Source organism: Phyllobates terribilis, unplaced genomic scaffold (genome assembly GCF_046119375.1).
Source record: "Phyllobates terribilis strain yellow unplaced genomic scaffold, ASM4611937v1 Scaffold_2__4_contigs__length_985480577, whole genome shotgun sequence".
Classification (NCBI taxonomy): domain Eukaryota; kingdom Metazoa; phylum Chordata; class Amphibia; order Anura; family Dendrobatidae; genus Phyllobates; species Phyllobates terribilis.
Genome location: NW_027362762.1, coordinates 686,478,592 through 686,494,404, shown reverse-complemented (window position 1 = coordinate 686,494,404; position 15,813 = coordinate 686,478,592). Strand labels below are relative to the sequence as shown.

The 15,813-nt window shown below is 47.4% G+C and overlaps 1 protein-coding gene across 1 annotated transcript in view; it reads right to left on the bottom strand.

Moving 5' to 3' along the window:
* The window catches only part of PM20D1 (peptidase M20 domain containing 1), a 102,518-nt gene that overhangs the window by 52,939 nt on the left and 33,766 nt on the right, over positions 1-15,813 (bottom strand). The window contains exons 3-6 of the mRNA XM_073666948.1: positions 15,287-15,519; positions 13,216-13,302; positions 12,551-12,684; positions 4,310-4,429 (exon numbers count right to left, since the gene is read on the bottom strand). Of these exons, the coding sequence (XP_073523049.1) occupies positions 4,310-4,429; positions 12,551-12,684; positions 13,216-13,302; positions 15,287-15,519 (574 nt within the window). The remainder of the gene's footprint in view (positions 1-4,309; positions 4,430-12,550; positions 12,685-13,215; positions 13,303-15,286; positions 15,520-15,813) is intronic.

Sequence of the window (15,813 nt, the reverse complement as noted above, 5' to 3'; positions counted from 1 at the left end):
TTCCCTTTATGGGAAACACTTTTCTTTTCTTGTCACTATTATAAAACACTTTGCTAATGCCTCTGGAACTCTTTTGTCATATAAAACACCTTGTAAAACATTTGCATTATCACCTAGCAGCATATTAAACTTTCTCATGTAAAACATTTTTAAGTAAAGCACATTCTTGGATTCTTGGATCATGGCCACGGTGCAACTTGCGACCAGGTAAAGGTGCAACAGTCCAGTAAATCTTGAGGTAGACGTTGCGGTTTTTGTATAAAACCAGTAGGGGGCGCTTTAGGAAGCGCAACTATATACAAGGGATTTGACCGCTCTCAGTCCTCGGCCAGTTTTGGGAAGGGAATGGCTGCTCACAGTCCTCAGCCTGGTAGGGGATGAGGGGCACACAGGTAACAGTTCAATATTTGTCCCAACGGGGACCACACTTTCAAGACGGGAACAGTCCCAAAAACAGTTCTGATACCCTGACGGGTAACTATGTACACAGGTACTTTGCTACTTACTAGTAGCGGTGTCCTCCATATGCTCCTTCTTCCTCCTCATATGGTTCTTCAGACCCGTCCGGGTCCTCTTGGCTCTCCTCATAGCCGCGGTATTGTAGCTCCTCCTCGGTGAGCCGATGGACATGTAGGGCGTATGGTCCTTTTGCACCTACGTGGCGGGTAAAGGCGACCACATCACCAGGGTATAGGTCACGGCCACGATGTCCCTCAGGTAGATGACTCTCCACATCCTTGCGGGTCACAAAGACGTCGCCTGCGGTTTCTGGGCCCCTGATGAAGCCCCAGCCGTTCTCCATGTGGAACTTGACTATGGTCCCGGTGATTCGGGGACCACGGGCTGCTTGGGGGTCTTGGCGGGCCTTGCGCTTTTGTTCAGAACTCTGGGCTTGGAGCCGTTCCTCCCTGACGCGCCTCTCTCGTCGCTCCCGCTCAAAGGTCGCCAGTTGCTGGTGACAGGCCTCCAGACGACGGACCGCGTCTGCCCGGGTCTCTTGAGAGAACCCCATCAAGTTCTCGCCGGTGGAGTCCCACGCAAATTGGACGTCCTCCAGTGGGGGTAGGGTGACCTCGACGGGTTCAGGAGCCGGTATCAGAGGCTCGCGCAGGGGCTGGGCCTTCCATGGCTGATTGCCGGTCACTTCAGCCGGCCACTCCAGCGGCAGTCCATCCAGACCGGTATGATGGGCAAACAGGTCCACGCCCAGCGATGGTATAGTGGGGGGACCTGATCTGGGAGCAGCGCCCGGGGACACTCGGCCTTGCGACCAGGCCGGGGGTCTTGTGGCTGCGCTAGGTGGCAGTCCCATCCGGGACAGGGGCGCAGGCTTGGCGATGGCGCCCGGGTCATCCAGGCCTTGCGACAGGGCCGATGATGCTTCCTGCTTTACGGCGCCCGGGGTCAAGGGGCGTGGCGCCGGGCGGGGCGTGGCCGCGGCGCTCGCCGCTTGAGGCCTAGCTGGGAGCAGTAGCTGCGCGCCAACAGGTGCGGTGAGTGGGGCTTCTGGTGCTGCGACGGGAGGCTGGGGCAGGCCTGCGGGTGCTGGGCTTGGGGTGGTGACGTCCCCTTCACTTGCCTCAGTCCTCGTGGCTCCCTCCGCGACGTCGCCTCCGGTCCTCTCTCCTCTTGCGCCGTCCTCAGAGGCAGGCGAACCCCGGGGTGCGGCTGAGGCCTGTCGCTGGTGGGTCTCGGCCTGCCGGGCCAGTTCCTCTCTCCACTCGGTGAGTGCACTCCGCTGCGCCAGGACCATCCTCCGCTCCAGGTCCTCCAGTGCAGCTTGCGCAAGCTCCGGGTCTCTGGGGAGCTGCGCTAGGACTTCTGCTAGGCTGCAGAGCGGTTCGGCCTGCAGCAGGCTTCGGGCCAGGAGGCTGGCGCTGCTCAGGGCGTCCATTCCCGGGTGCGGTCTGTCTGGACTGATCCAGACCACCCCCTGCCCCGCAGTTTTCTTCTCTTTCCGCCCCCATGGGGGGTGGTCCTGGGGCATTCTGCTGACAATCACTCTCAGGGGCAGCCCCCCCCACGTTGACGGACATTTCCACAGCAGTGCTCATGGTTGTTGGGGGCGGGCTTCCTCTTTGGCGCCATTCTGGGACCCGGCCCACGATGGGAGGCGGCCTCCTGTGGTCTTTTGGCGCGCACATTATGGCGCTCGTTCTTCTGGGGCGGGCGCCATCTTTAGTACCGTGAAACAGTCTCTTTTCAGGCGCGCAGTACCCGTGGTTAGCGGGCACGAAATCCTGCCGACTACGCCAAAGCTGACTCGCCCCCTGGGCCGTGGGGCACTCGGATCCGGGCAATAGGGGGGTACGATGAGAGTAGTAGTGGCAACCCGGTTCCGTGGCTCAGGGTGGTCAGGCCAATGGTAGTCTGCTACGTGCTTCAGATAATGTCCGACTACGCCACCCGTGGATTTGCGGTCATTAGGAACCGCCGCTGCAGGGCAGACCGCTGGGGCTGATGGTGGGTGCAGCTGAGGTGGTGTGACTCCCCACGGGAAGAGTGCAGCCCCAGGGCAGTGTAGTGGATGGTGGAAGTGATGGTGGTGAGAGTCCCATTACCAGTAGTGCTGGAGGCGCAAAGGAGCACACAGACAACAAGTTACAGTCCAGGGTCTTTACTCACAGTTCATGTGCTCCGGGTCACTTCGGCACCGGTAGTGACCGCCCGAGCCGTGCTGAATCCACCAGGTGTGGGGCTTGGTCAACTCCCAGGCAGTTCAGAAGTATGGCTCAGGACCCCCTTTTATCCTTTCTCTGGCCTGCCTCACCAGTGACCCACTTTTGTCCGGCTGCCGCGGACTTGTGCGGTTAAACGTGGGCCCCGTCCTCCGCTGTCCTATATGGTGCCTTCCTAGCAGGTTTGATGAGGTGTCGCACCAATAGATGATCACGACGACCGGTCTTTGGCTGAGGGTTGTTTCTCCTCCATCAACTTGGGATCCGGTACCCTTAATCTGCCTGACCCTGCACCCTGGATTCTCGTGGGTTCTTAGGGTCCCTTCCACCTTCTTGTTCCTGAGCCCTTCTGTTTCTCTGTCTCTCCTTCTCTTTCTCTGTTCCTTTCTGTTCCTTTCTGTTCCGTTCTCTTGGAGCTGAGATGAGCCAAAATCCCAGCTCCCCTTCACCTCCTCCTCGGCCTCTCACTAGGCCCTCCTGGAGTAGAGCTCCTACAGAGCCTCTACTCCCTGTCTTCTCCTCTGGCTGAACTGACCCAGAACTAAGATGGTGCCCACCTTTTATACCTCCCTCTGACCATGAGCCCAGGTGACCAGCAACCAATGGGCTCCTACCTACGCTCAGGAACCAACCCCTATCAGCTCCTACAGCACTGGGTGTTCCACCCCCCTCCCCACTACAGGCAGGGACATAGTCGGTCATGCCTGCACTTATGTCTAGTGGGAGCACCGTTGAGCTGTCCCTCGGAAATGGGGTGTGTGTGCTGTATGCAGCTAACTGAGCCCTGGTCCATACTCCATCCTTACCTGGGAGTGGAATATCACACCTCTGGCAGAGGTGCAATACCCCTGTAGCGGCCGAACCCTCGGGGCGCTACAAACGGATGGACTCTACATGCCTGGTTCCCACCGTGAAGCATGGAGGAGGAGGTATGATGGTGTGGGGGTGCTTTGCTGGTGACACTGTTGAGGATTTATTCAAAATTGAAGGTGTACTAAACCAGAATGGCTACCACAGCATCTTGCAGCGGCATGCTATTCCAATCGGTTTGCGTTTAGTTGGACCATCATTTATTTTTCAACAGGACAATGACCCCAAACACACCTCCAGGCTGTGTACGGGCTATTTGACCAAGAGGGAGAGTGATTGGGTGCTACGCCAGATGACCTGGCCTCCACAGCCACCAGACCTGAACCCAATCAAGATGGTTTGGGGTGAGCTGGACCGCAGAGTGAAGGCAAAAGGGCCAACAAGTGCTAAGCATCTCTGGGAACTCCTTCAAGATTGTTGGAAGACCATTTCCGGTGACTACCTCTTGAAGCTCATCAAGAGAATGCCAAGAGTGTGCAAAGCAGTCATCAAAGCAAAAGGTGGCTACTTTGAAGAACCTAGAATATAAGACATATTTTCAGTTGTTTCACACTTTTTTGTTAAGTATATAATTCAACATGTGTTAATTCATAGTTTTGATGCCTTCAGTGTGAATGTACAATTTTCATAGTCATGAAAATACAAAAAAATCTTTAAATGAGAAGGTGTGTCCAAACTTTTGGTCTGTACTGTATTACATCACAAATCTCCAACAATACAGTAAACTGTGATTAACCCTTACAGCTTATGCTAGTTATTACCTGGACACAGCTGCTGCAATGATCCCTATGCTAGTCTCAGAAGGAGGCATTGATGAATGTCCTGGAGGTTGGTTTACAGTCAAGTTCAAAGTGATGGATCCTTTCTCAGTGGTACCAACCCTACAAGTGAGAAAACATGGTTGTGTTCATTTTTTTTTTACAAATTGTACAATTTATCAAATAAATCTCACCCCATGCATACTGTAGTTACCTCAAGCCATTCAGTAAATCAAGAGATGGTTTTTAATGTATCACAATGTTTTAAAAAATAAAAATCTTGCAATTTCCACACTGACCACTAGGGCCCTTTTAAGATTCATACTTCCTTTTATTTCAGGAAACAACACACGGACATAGCCACAATGGTCAGATCATGACCCTACCTTTTGTAGTGAAGCATCTAATGAGCTTGTGCAAAGGCCTTTGTGAAGGGGGGGAGCAGGGTCAGTTGTGAAAGCATCTATTGTGATTGGTGGATCCTGTGTTATCAGCTATGTATAAAGGCGTTACCTTTCATTGTAATCCTGCCTCTAAGGATAAGAAAATTACTGAAAGTTAGAATCTGAAAAAGCCCTAGTGGTTAGTGTGAAAACTGCAAGATTAGTATTTTTTTAAATTTAATAAAGACCATTACATGAAAAAGAAAAACACTGACAATTTTTTTAAATACATGTATCATAAAATCCTGATTTAAACAATAGGTAATTTTCTAATGATAGCTTCCCATGAAGTTCCCCAACTGAAAAGGGTTGTCTCAAGATGATTCTTAAGGAACGCCCTGTTCCTGGTCCCCAGCTTCCACTTTGCCGGGGGCAGTGCATCCCTGAAGATTGACAGTTCAGACCAACCGGTGGTTCCAATTGTGAGCTCTCTCATGCTACTAGCAGAAATAGCTTTGCCTCTATAACATGAGAGAAGCACGGGGGTGATAGAGGCTGGAGAGATCCAGCAATCTGGTTAGCTTCAGAGCGCTGCAAGCAGGCTGTAAAGTATAGATAGTGCTCATGCCACACATTCTTTGCATAGGTAACTGGCCGTGCTGGTGACCGGTGTCCTAAGCAATGAGCTGTATACTAGAAACTTATATTAGAAAATTAAAAATCCCATTTTTACAATAACTTTATAATTTTAAAAGTTAATTAACTTGAGACAACTCCTAACAACAAGAAGGAGTATGGCTGTGTGTAAGTGAATTAAATATTGACAAAGCCTACAGGCCAGATGCTATTCATCCTCGGGTATTGAGGAAGTTGAGCTTGGTCATTGATAGACCACTGTATATTTTCTTCCTAGATTCTCTCATAACAAGGTTAGTGACACAGGATTGGAGTGTGGCTTATGCAGTACTGATATTCAAGAATGGTAAGAAGGCAGAGCAGGGCAAATAGCGTTCGGTATGTTTGACGACATTGGTGTTCAAAATTTTTGAGGGCAGTATAAGAAAAATATATTGCAGAGAATAATATAATAACTGACAACCAGCACAGATTCATGAAAGGCACGTCATCTCTGACCAAGATGCTAGTTTACTATAAAGCAGTAAGTGCAAACCTGGATGTTGGTAATGCAGCTGATGTGATATATCTGGATTTTGCAAAGGCATTTAATACTGTATTACACCACAGCCTTCTACTAATGCTCCGACATTTCAGAGAAAACATAAGTTTAAAGGCCGGCTGTGGACCATGCGGCTCGGGTGACTAGTCTAGTTCAAAAGGCTGGTCCTCAGCAGCTTCTCCCTGTCCTGCTTCTCTTGAGCAGGGCCTCCATCAGGGCATTACTGCCCTTACTGGCGTATGGGGCCCGGTGAGCAGAGAGGGCCCGGTCGGGGCCCCATTCTTCTGCTCACGGGGCCCCAGCAGCAGCAATCTGCCGGTTCAGTGAAAGTGAGTCCTTGGACGCAGGTTCACTTTAAATATTTTGCCGTGCGGGAAGCTTCTCGCACGGCAATAGGTAACAGCCACCGGTCAATTACAGTGATTTACCAGCGGCTGACGTCAGCGCGCACGTCGCTGGCGTATGACGTCACTATGTCATGCACCAGCGATCGTGCTTCCGATAATGGCAGAGTACGAGCAGGACACCGCGGGAGCGCTGCAAGGTAAGAAGAGACTTTTCTTTTTTTTTTTAAAGACGCACCACGACAGGATGGGGAACATTGGGGGCAGAAAACATGGGGGACATTGCGGTCAGAAAACATAAGGGCAGCCGCAGAAAACATGGGAGCAGCCGCAGAAAACATGGGGGCAGGATGAAAACATGGGGGACATTGGGGGCACAAAACATGAGGGCAGGATGAAAACATGGGGGCCATTGGAGGCAGAAAACATGGGGGCAGCTGCAGAAAACATGGGAGCAGGATGAAAATATGGGGGACATTGGGGGGCAGGATGAAAACATGGGGGACATTGCGGGCAGAAAACATAAGGGCAGCCGCAGAAAACATGGGGGCAGGATGAAAACATGGGGGACATTGGGGGCAGAAAACATGAGGGCAGGATGAAAACATGGGGGCCATTGGAGGCAGAAAACATGGGGGCAGCTGCAGAAAACATGGGAACAGGATGAAAACGTGGGGGACATTGGGGGACAGAATTAAAACATGGGGGACATTGGGGGCAGAAAACATGAGGGCAGGATGAAGACATTGGGGGACGAAAACATGAGGGCATGATGAAAACATGGGGTACATTGGGGGCAGAAAACATGGGGGCAGGATGGAAACATGGGGGCAGAATAGGGGACATTGGGGGCAGAATGGAAACATGGAGACAGAATGTGAGACATTAGAGGCAAACATAGGACAGAATGTGAGAGATGGGGCAGAATGGAAGCATGGGGGCAGAATGTGAAACATTGGGGGCAGAATGTGAGACATAGGGGGGCAGAATGGAAACATGGGGGCATAATGGAAACATGGGAGCATAATGGAAACATGGGGGCATAATGGAAACATGGGGGCAGAATGGAAACGGGCACAATTGAAATGGGGCAGGAAGGAGAGACATAGGGGGCAGAATCAAGAGACATGGGGGACAGAATGGAAACATGGGGGCAGAATGTGAGACATTAGGGGAAGAATGTGAGACATTGGGGGCAGAATGTGAGACATTGGGGGCAGAATGGAGACATGGGGGGCAGAATGGAGACATGGGGGCAGGATGTGGGACATTATTACTGTAAGGGCTAATTAAGGCTATGTGCCCACGATGCAGAAATGCTCCGGATTTTTTCTTGATCATTTCTGCTTCTCCCTGGCAGAAAAAACGCATGCGGATTTTACATGCGTTTTTCCTGCCAGGGACAAGCGGATGTGAAGCGTTCTTCACATGCATTTCCGCATGCGGGTTGACAAGCGCTTTCCAAGCGATTTTAGCATCACTTGGAAAGTGCTTGACAACTTGGTCACACTATATAAATCCATGCAAACTGCATGGTTTTATATAGTGTGACCGTAAGAATGTTAAAAAATAAAAAATAAATCTATACTTACCTTCCGATGGCCCCCGCAGTCTTGCTTCGCTCCGTCCTGGCTGCCGGCAGCTTGCGGTACACTACACTGAAGGACCAGCCGTCACATGACTATGATGTCAGCGCAGGTCCTTCAGTCCACCGCGAGTTGCCGGCAAGTGAAGACAAGGAGACCGCGGGCCGTCAGAAGGTAAATATAATATTTATTTTTTATTTTATTCTTTTTTTCACAGGTTCTATGGCACCTGGGTCCGGAGGAGAGTCTCCTCTCCTCCACACCCGGGTACCATCCGCACATAGAAACTCATATTATCCGTGTGTGCAAATGTGCTGACACGGATAATATGCGTTTCAATGCAAGTCAATGGCGGCAATTACGCTGCGAGTCCGCAAAATTAATGGACATGCTGCGTATTTTTCCGTAATGGTAATCCGCAGCGGAAATTTCCGCAGCATGTGCACAGCACATGCGGATTATCATTGGGGAACATGGCAGGCCTTGTACCATGCGTTTTTAAGCGTTTCTGCAGCGTTTTTGCCGCTGCGGGAACTCTTAAAAAAAGCATCGTGGGCACACAGCCTAAAGGATATTATTACTGCTGTGATGTATTTTATTTTTGAGGGTACTGTTTTCAGTGGGGGGGGGGGTCCTGTTACTGTGCAGGGCGACACTATGTCACTTTTTTTTCTTCATCTGGTGTAGTATAGAAGTTGAGAAAAATTGGGAAATGTGCTCTGTAAATTGCTCTAGATAACTGTGTTATTTCATGCAGAGACGAGTTCTGGCTGGAAGAAGCGAAGGTGGTCTGCGCTGGATGAAGAGGAAAAGCGAAGAAGAAGGACTTCAACTACACACGTCACCGGTGAGTCAGTGTGTTATCTGTATACTGACACTGTACACTGTATACTATGTACAGAGATCCTGTGTATAATGGTACTTTTGGTAATATTAGTATTCTGTTTTTTCTTAATGATCAGTATTGTAGTATTTGTTCACTATGTGGTGGTAATATGTGATCTGGTCATGGTGTGGCGGTATTTGTCACTTGTATGTGTAGCGCCCCGAGGGTTCAGTTGCTACAGAGGTATTGCATCTCACTTCCAGGTAAGGATGGAGTGTGGCTCAGGACCCTAACACCCACATGCATTACACCACATTTCCAGGGGACAGGGCGACAATGCTCCCGGGCGTGAGCACAACTGCCCCTGTCCCTGGCTGGAGTGGGGGGAGGGAACACCTAGAAAGGGGGAACCCGGTAGTGTGTGGGTGGGGAGAGTAGATCATGGGTGCACTGGGTAGAAGGTATATAAGGTGGGCACCATCTTAGATCAGGGTTCAGTTCAGTCAGAGAGAGCAGAGAGAGAAGGAGGCTGGGAGCAGAGGTTCTGCATGGGCTCTGCTCCACAGGCAGGCCAAGTCTTAAGGCCTGAGCCTGGAGGAGAAGAAAGGAGAGGAGAGGAATGGAGGAGGCTCCAGGAGTGGAGTGAAGGGACCCCAGGGGTGCGGACCGGCCAGCCGCCACCGCACGCCCGCCGCTACCCGAGTAGGGGGGTCAGGCCAAGAAAGGGAACCGGATCCCTCATCTAGTGGAGGAGAGCAACTACCCTCAGCTAGTAACTGGAGGCCGTGGCATTGTACATGCACGGCCCCTCACTACACCCGTTAGGAAAGCACCATATAGGACCCAGGGAAACGGAACAAACGTTTGCCCGCCAAGGCCCGAGGCAGCTGGACAGAAACATAGTCAATTGTGGGGTACGACAGGCCAGAGAAAGGACACACGAAGGGGGTCCTGAAAAGCATTCCAAAGGTACCTGGGAGTTGGAAGAGCCCCTCACCTGGTGAGCACAGCACGACGTGGGCAGCCATTACCTGCAGAAGTGGCTTGGAGTGTAAAACTGTGAGTAAAGACCCTGGACTGCATCACTGGACTCTGAGTCATTACTGTTGCTCCCACGCACCATCACCCCCACCATCTGCACGCACTGCCCTGAGGCTATACTCCTCCCGTGGGGAGTTATACTACCCCCTGCTGCGAACACAACATCAGCCTCAGCGGTCTGCCCGCAGCGGCGGTTCTCAGTGACCGCAATCCACGGGTGGCGTAGTCGGACATTTAAACCTTACAAAACCCAAATAAACAGATCCGCCACTGGTTTGACCACCCTGAGCCACGGGACCGGGTCGCCGCCAGGGAGACTACAAACCCCCAGCATTACACAGGGACCCGGCTCCGGGTATTCCCCTCACACACGGCCCAGGGGGCGCGTCATATGTGGTATTATTCGGTCACTATGTGGTGGTAATATGTGGTCCGGTCATGGTGTGGCGGTATTTGTCCTTTGTATGTGGCATTTTTCTGTCACTATGTGGTGGTAATATGTGGTCTGGTCATGGTGTAGTGGTATTTGTCCCTTGTATATGGTATTATTCGGTCACTATGTGGTGGTAATATGTGGTTTGGTCATGGTGTGGCGGTATTTGTCCCTTGTATGTGGTATTATTCGGTCACTATGTGGTGGTAATATGTGGTCCGGTCATGGTGTGGCGGTATTTCTCCCTTGTATGTGGTATTATTCGGTCACTATGTGGTGGTAATATGTGGTCTGGTCATGGTATAGCAGTATTCGTCCCTTGTATGTGGTATTATTTGGTCACTATGTGGTGGTAATATGTGATATGGTCATAGTGTGGTGGTATTTGTCCCTTGTATGTGGTATTATTGGTCATTTTAAAAATGCATGTGACACATTCCCATAAATAAAAATATACCTAAGAGTATTGGGTCTTATAAGAAATGTTTAATAGGTTAGAGTAGAGTAGGGTCTGGCCAGAAGAGTCTCCTTGTTGTGGTGGTGGCTTATAATATCTTTTGGCCAAAACAAACACTGCTAGCTATGTGTGTAATATGGTGTTTGATGGGAACTATTAATGTGTGATTGGTGAAGACGTGGTGCAAAAACTAGAGTTTTTACAAGAGTGGGCGGTGGGACTGTAGAACGTTCAAGGGGTGGAGGCGGAGCTGGGATGAAGGCAGATCTGGGGTGGAGCCTGGCAGGAGTCTCAAGGGGGTCCATAAATTTTTCCAGTATGGGGCCCTGAAATTCCTGGTGGCAGCCCTGCCCTTGAGACACAAGTTTCTCCCTACGTGGTCCACAGACAGTTTTTAAGTATATGGCTTTACTTTGAATTGACAATTCAGAGTAAAACACACCTTGCTGGAATGACAAAGCAAGTGTTTGCTTCATGGCGACTGTGGTTCAGGCAGCATGAATCAACTTCCCTTTAAGAAGGGGTTGTCCAATGGTTAACAACTCCTTTAAATTCTGTGTGTCAATCTAGATTTCTCTGTGATTACAGCTCACCTCAACTTCTAATTCAAGTTAATGGGACTGAATTGCAGAACCAAACACAACCACTACCAAATTGATTGTGGAGCTTTTAAGATCCCCATGTTGCACTGGGAGCAAATATACGTATTACAGCCATGTTCCTCCTTCTGATCTCACAGGTACACTTGCAGTACCCACAAGATCAATATGACAAAAACTATGAGCATTTTGATTATAAAAAAATGAGCTGTTACTTTACTGCTTGGGATTGGAAGATGACAAACTAAGGCAATTTTCTTTTACAACAATGAGTTAATATTTACTGGAAACTTATCTGTTTAAAATAAAAGGTGTGTGAGCCCAAATCAAAGGCAGGGACACGGCCGATGACGTAAATATACGTCGTGAAGGGGTTTGTCTATTTTATACGTGTTCACTTTTTTATTTTATCCATTGTGCGTGGGGTTTGGGGTTTTCAGATGTTTTTAGCTGCTTTGTGAATTGTGACTATTTAAAGTCACAATATTTTTTTTCACAAATGTACTCCAGTCTCTCTGTTGAAGGAATTTTACATACGTCTAACATTTTTGTGCAAATTTTGCTAAATTTTTGAGGAACACACGACTATTTGCACTAAAAAAGAAAAATACAAAAAATAAACATCATTTTTATTTTTTCACAGAATTCATGAACCACGTGCACCATTTTGAAGAATTTGTAGAAACAACAACTGTGGAGGGAGAGGCGCACAATAGGGTAAAAAAATAGGGTATAATCTGTTGCTTTTTTACACTTGAGAAAGATGCCTGTACAGTGTTCAAACGCGTAGTGGTTTAATAAAGAAGCTTTAAGGAATATCGCAGCAAGAGACTAGTTTTCTTGCAGCGCCGTCAATTTTAAATGTCTTTTTTATCCTAGTTTGGAAGGAAAAAGTTTTGAAGAATTTGGCACAAAAAGGTCAACAAATACCAAGACAAAAGGAGAAAGGTGACTTAAAGACCCCACAAATAATTAATTGGGCCCTTAATCCGCAAGTCTGTGAGCAATAGCAATCTCAGTAGTAACAGGATTAAGGCCAGGTGATGACAAGTGTATGAAAATTCGTTCAATTTTCATCTAGAAAACTCAAACAATTATTATACATGCTGTCTGTCCATTTTTTACATCCGTAAGAAATTCAGGTAGCATCCATTTTTATAAATCGGCAGTAATTAAAATGTATATGATCAAATATCGTTTGCTCTGTTAATAATTTGTATCTGTAAAAATCAGATGCTATATGGATTATCCATGAGATCCTATTTCATTTTTTTTGCCACCCATAAGCTTGATTTACACTGGTCTGTGTGTTGTTAGTATGATATATGATTTTAACTTAGACAGCACACATCTATACAATATGCTCATTGGAACAAGCCATAAAAGAAAGTGACTTACAGAGCCACCGGCTTCTTCACTCCTTGAATTATTCCATCAAGGACTGCCAACCCTTCGTCTATCACAAACACCAATTTCACTCCACGAGACTGGAGCTTCTCCACGATTTTCATGGCTCCTTTGTGCCCAGATACCTAAATACACATGTGGTAAGACATTAGGAGCGGAAAATAAGAAAAGGGGTAAAAATAAAACAGAATTGATGCCATTTCATTCCAATGCTAAGTATCTCTGGCAAAATGCACACAAGAAGGACATCTTGACATTCTTGACATTTAGTTGAGTATTTGGTGAGTTTTTTATCACAGTATTTGTAAGCCAAAAATAGGAGTGGAGCAATCAGAGGAAAAATAATAGAAACATGTCACCACTTTTGGATTTATCACCCACTCCTGGTTTTGGCTTACAAATACTGAGTTAAAATACTGACCAAATACTGAATGTGTGACCGTGGCCTTTGTGCACAATTTACTAGGGGTCGATTAGCATTACACTCCCTGTTCCTTCAGGTGACCACACAGTTACCACTAAGCATAAATAGGGGTTAAGTACACGTAAGTATTGATGTACACACACTCACGGCAATAGAGTGTCTATGGCTGAGGTTTGTATGCCAGATCGAGGCTGCAAAATGGAACACCTTACATTTTTCACCTGGCACTTACCTCCTCATCATGTCCTAGTCCAATATAGAACGACCGTTTGGGTTTGTAGTCTCTTTTTAGCAGTAATTCAAGAGCTTGAAGAACTCCCTGAAGAATACACAAAACAGACCAAGATTGGTCAGACTGATAACAACATATGGAGCGCCAGAGTTTTGCTGTAGCAAGTCTTTCAGAAGGACTAACGGTATCGACAGCACTCCACTAATCAGGCCCTTATAGAAGTAATAAGACTACTATTACCACCACTCAATAAAAGGCATATCACAACCTGCTTACATTCTGAGAAACATTAGTTAACACCGTCTGAGACCTGCAAAACAAGACTCTGAAGAAACCAAGATTGCATTTTCCGGCATGAATAACAAGCATCCTGTAATTATGGCAATACTATTACAACATTAAAGCAAGGTGGTGGCAACATCATTTTGTGGGAAAGTTTTTCAGCTGCAGAAACTGGAAGACTATTTACTATCGATGGAAAGATAAAACATAGCAGCAGGACAAGTCTGAAAAAGTTTTTAAAGGCGTATGCTCAAGTTTGGAAATTATCCCCTATTACCAGGATAGCGGGTAACTTCTTAATTTCTGGTGGTCTGACCGCTGGGACCCACACCAAACCCAGGAACTGAGCCTGTGTGAATGGAGCAGTGGTTGATCATGTGCACTGCCACAGCATTCATTCTTTAGGGAGGGCTAAAGACCCACTGAACACAGCTCTTTGTTATGGGAAGCATGCTGGTTCAGTGATTAGTACTGTTGCTTTACGGCGTTGGGATCCTGGGTTCAAATCCCCCCAAGGACAACATCTGCAAGGAGTTTGTATGTTCTCCCCGTGTTTGGTTGCGTTTCCTCCAGGTTCTCTGGTTTCCTCCCTTACTCCAAAGACATACTGATAGGGAATTCAGATTATGAGCCCCAGTGGGGACAGTGATGATGATGTCTGTAAAGTGCTGTGGAATATGATAGTGCTATATAAGCAGCATAGTAATGATAATATCTCCCATTAAGAATGAACGAAGTGGCAGTGCGCATGAGGTTCTCCAGAGCCCCAGTTCTCAGGTTCAATGGGGATTTCAGGGGTCAGACCATGAGCGATCAGGAAGTTATACAATAAATACCTCTTTAATGTGCCTAAAGTCTTCCTTTGAACCCTGTAGAAAAGACCTAAAATTCAATCATAGAAAGTATCCACATTAGGGGTGCACACTTTTTTTTTTTATCTGAGGACCATATTGCCATACTGAATCACTCCGAAGGGACTGCACTATAACTTATCATCTGAGTCCATCAAAATATATGGCATTATTACTTAATAGTTCAGAATCCACAAACCTGCACCTATGAGAAGAATGGGGTCCCCTTCACCCCCAGTTAACACTCAAGAGGGAAGAATGCCAATTGTAAACTCAACTGCCATACACTACAATGAGGAGAGCTACCTTCATAGACAGCTCTTTTGTCTTTTGATATGGAGATCACATGTAAGTAGCTACACATAGAGAAGCATGTCTGTGACCAGATTGGTGGAGGCCACACAGAATGCCATCCAGGGCCGCATTTGGCCCACGGGATGCAGTTTGTGCACTCCTGAACTACAGAGAGGAATTGAAGAAAATCTAGCATCATAATAAAGACTTGTGACTATAATCGCTTGACCCCCACCAATTGCCAAAACGGTAGACTTGTGTTTCCCATTCTCACCTGGCCACAAAGCTGTGGCCAAGAGGGGATGAATGGAGCAGATACTTGCACATTGTGCTGATCTTCTGTTAATCATATATTGAGGTTATAGGTTGATGCAATAACAATTCTTGATCTAGAGATTAAAACTGACCTTTGAAGTATTCTGACAGACATAATGGTTAAGGTGATAGCTTGCATGCTAGATAATCTGGTGAAAATTAAATAATGATTTATAGATCCAGTAAAATAATCATTTCTCAAATTCAGTAAATTAGCAGCAGGCAGGTTAAGGTTAATGTTTTTAATTAGCTTTTTTTGTCACAAGAATTATAATTGTATTATTACATTATTAATGTATCAACAGTGCAAATAGTGTTTTCAGACTCACAATCACACAGCATTTGTCATCCAGTGCTCCTCTTCCATATATGTAGCCATCACGTTCTTCTCCAGAGAAAGGTGGGAGATCCCATCCTTCAGGAGGGGCCGGTACAACATCCAAGTGAGCAAGGATCACGTAGGGCCGTAGTCTTTGGTCGGAGCCCTGGACTGCAAAAAGGTGGCTGTATTCTGCCACCACTTCATGTTTAATAATACTTGAGGAGAACACTCTTGGAAAAACTAGTTTGGAAAAAGAAAAGTTCAATTTAGCTAGAGAAAATCTGAAGCACAAAAGGTGGCCTCATTGGTTGGTTATACAAGCAGGTCACACTAAAGACACACTATATACATCACCTATTGCTGAGCCTAATTCCACCCAAAATATGACATAGACCTGTCAGGCTCAAGAGCCATCAATTATACTGTTGACTAATCAGACCTATAACATCCCATCGTCTGTAGGTTTCTCTTGCAGCTTTTTTTAGATACAATGCGACACTGGACCAGTAGCTTGGTAAGCTCTAGGAATATATC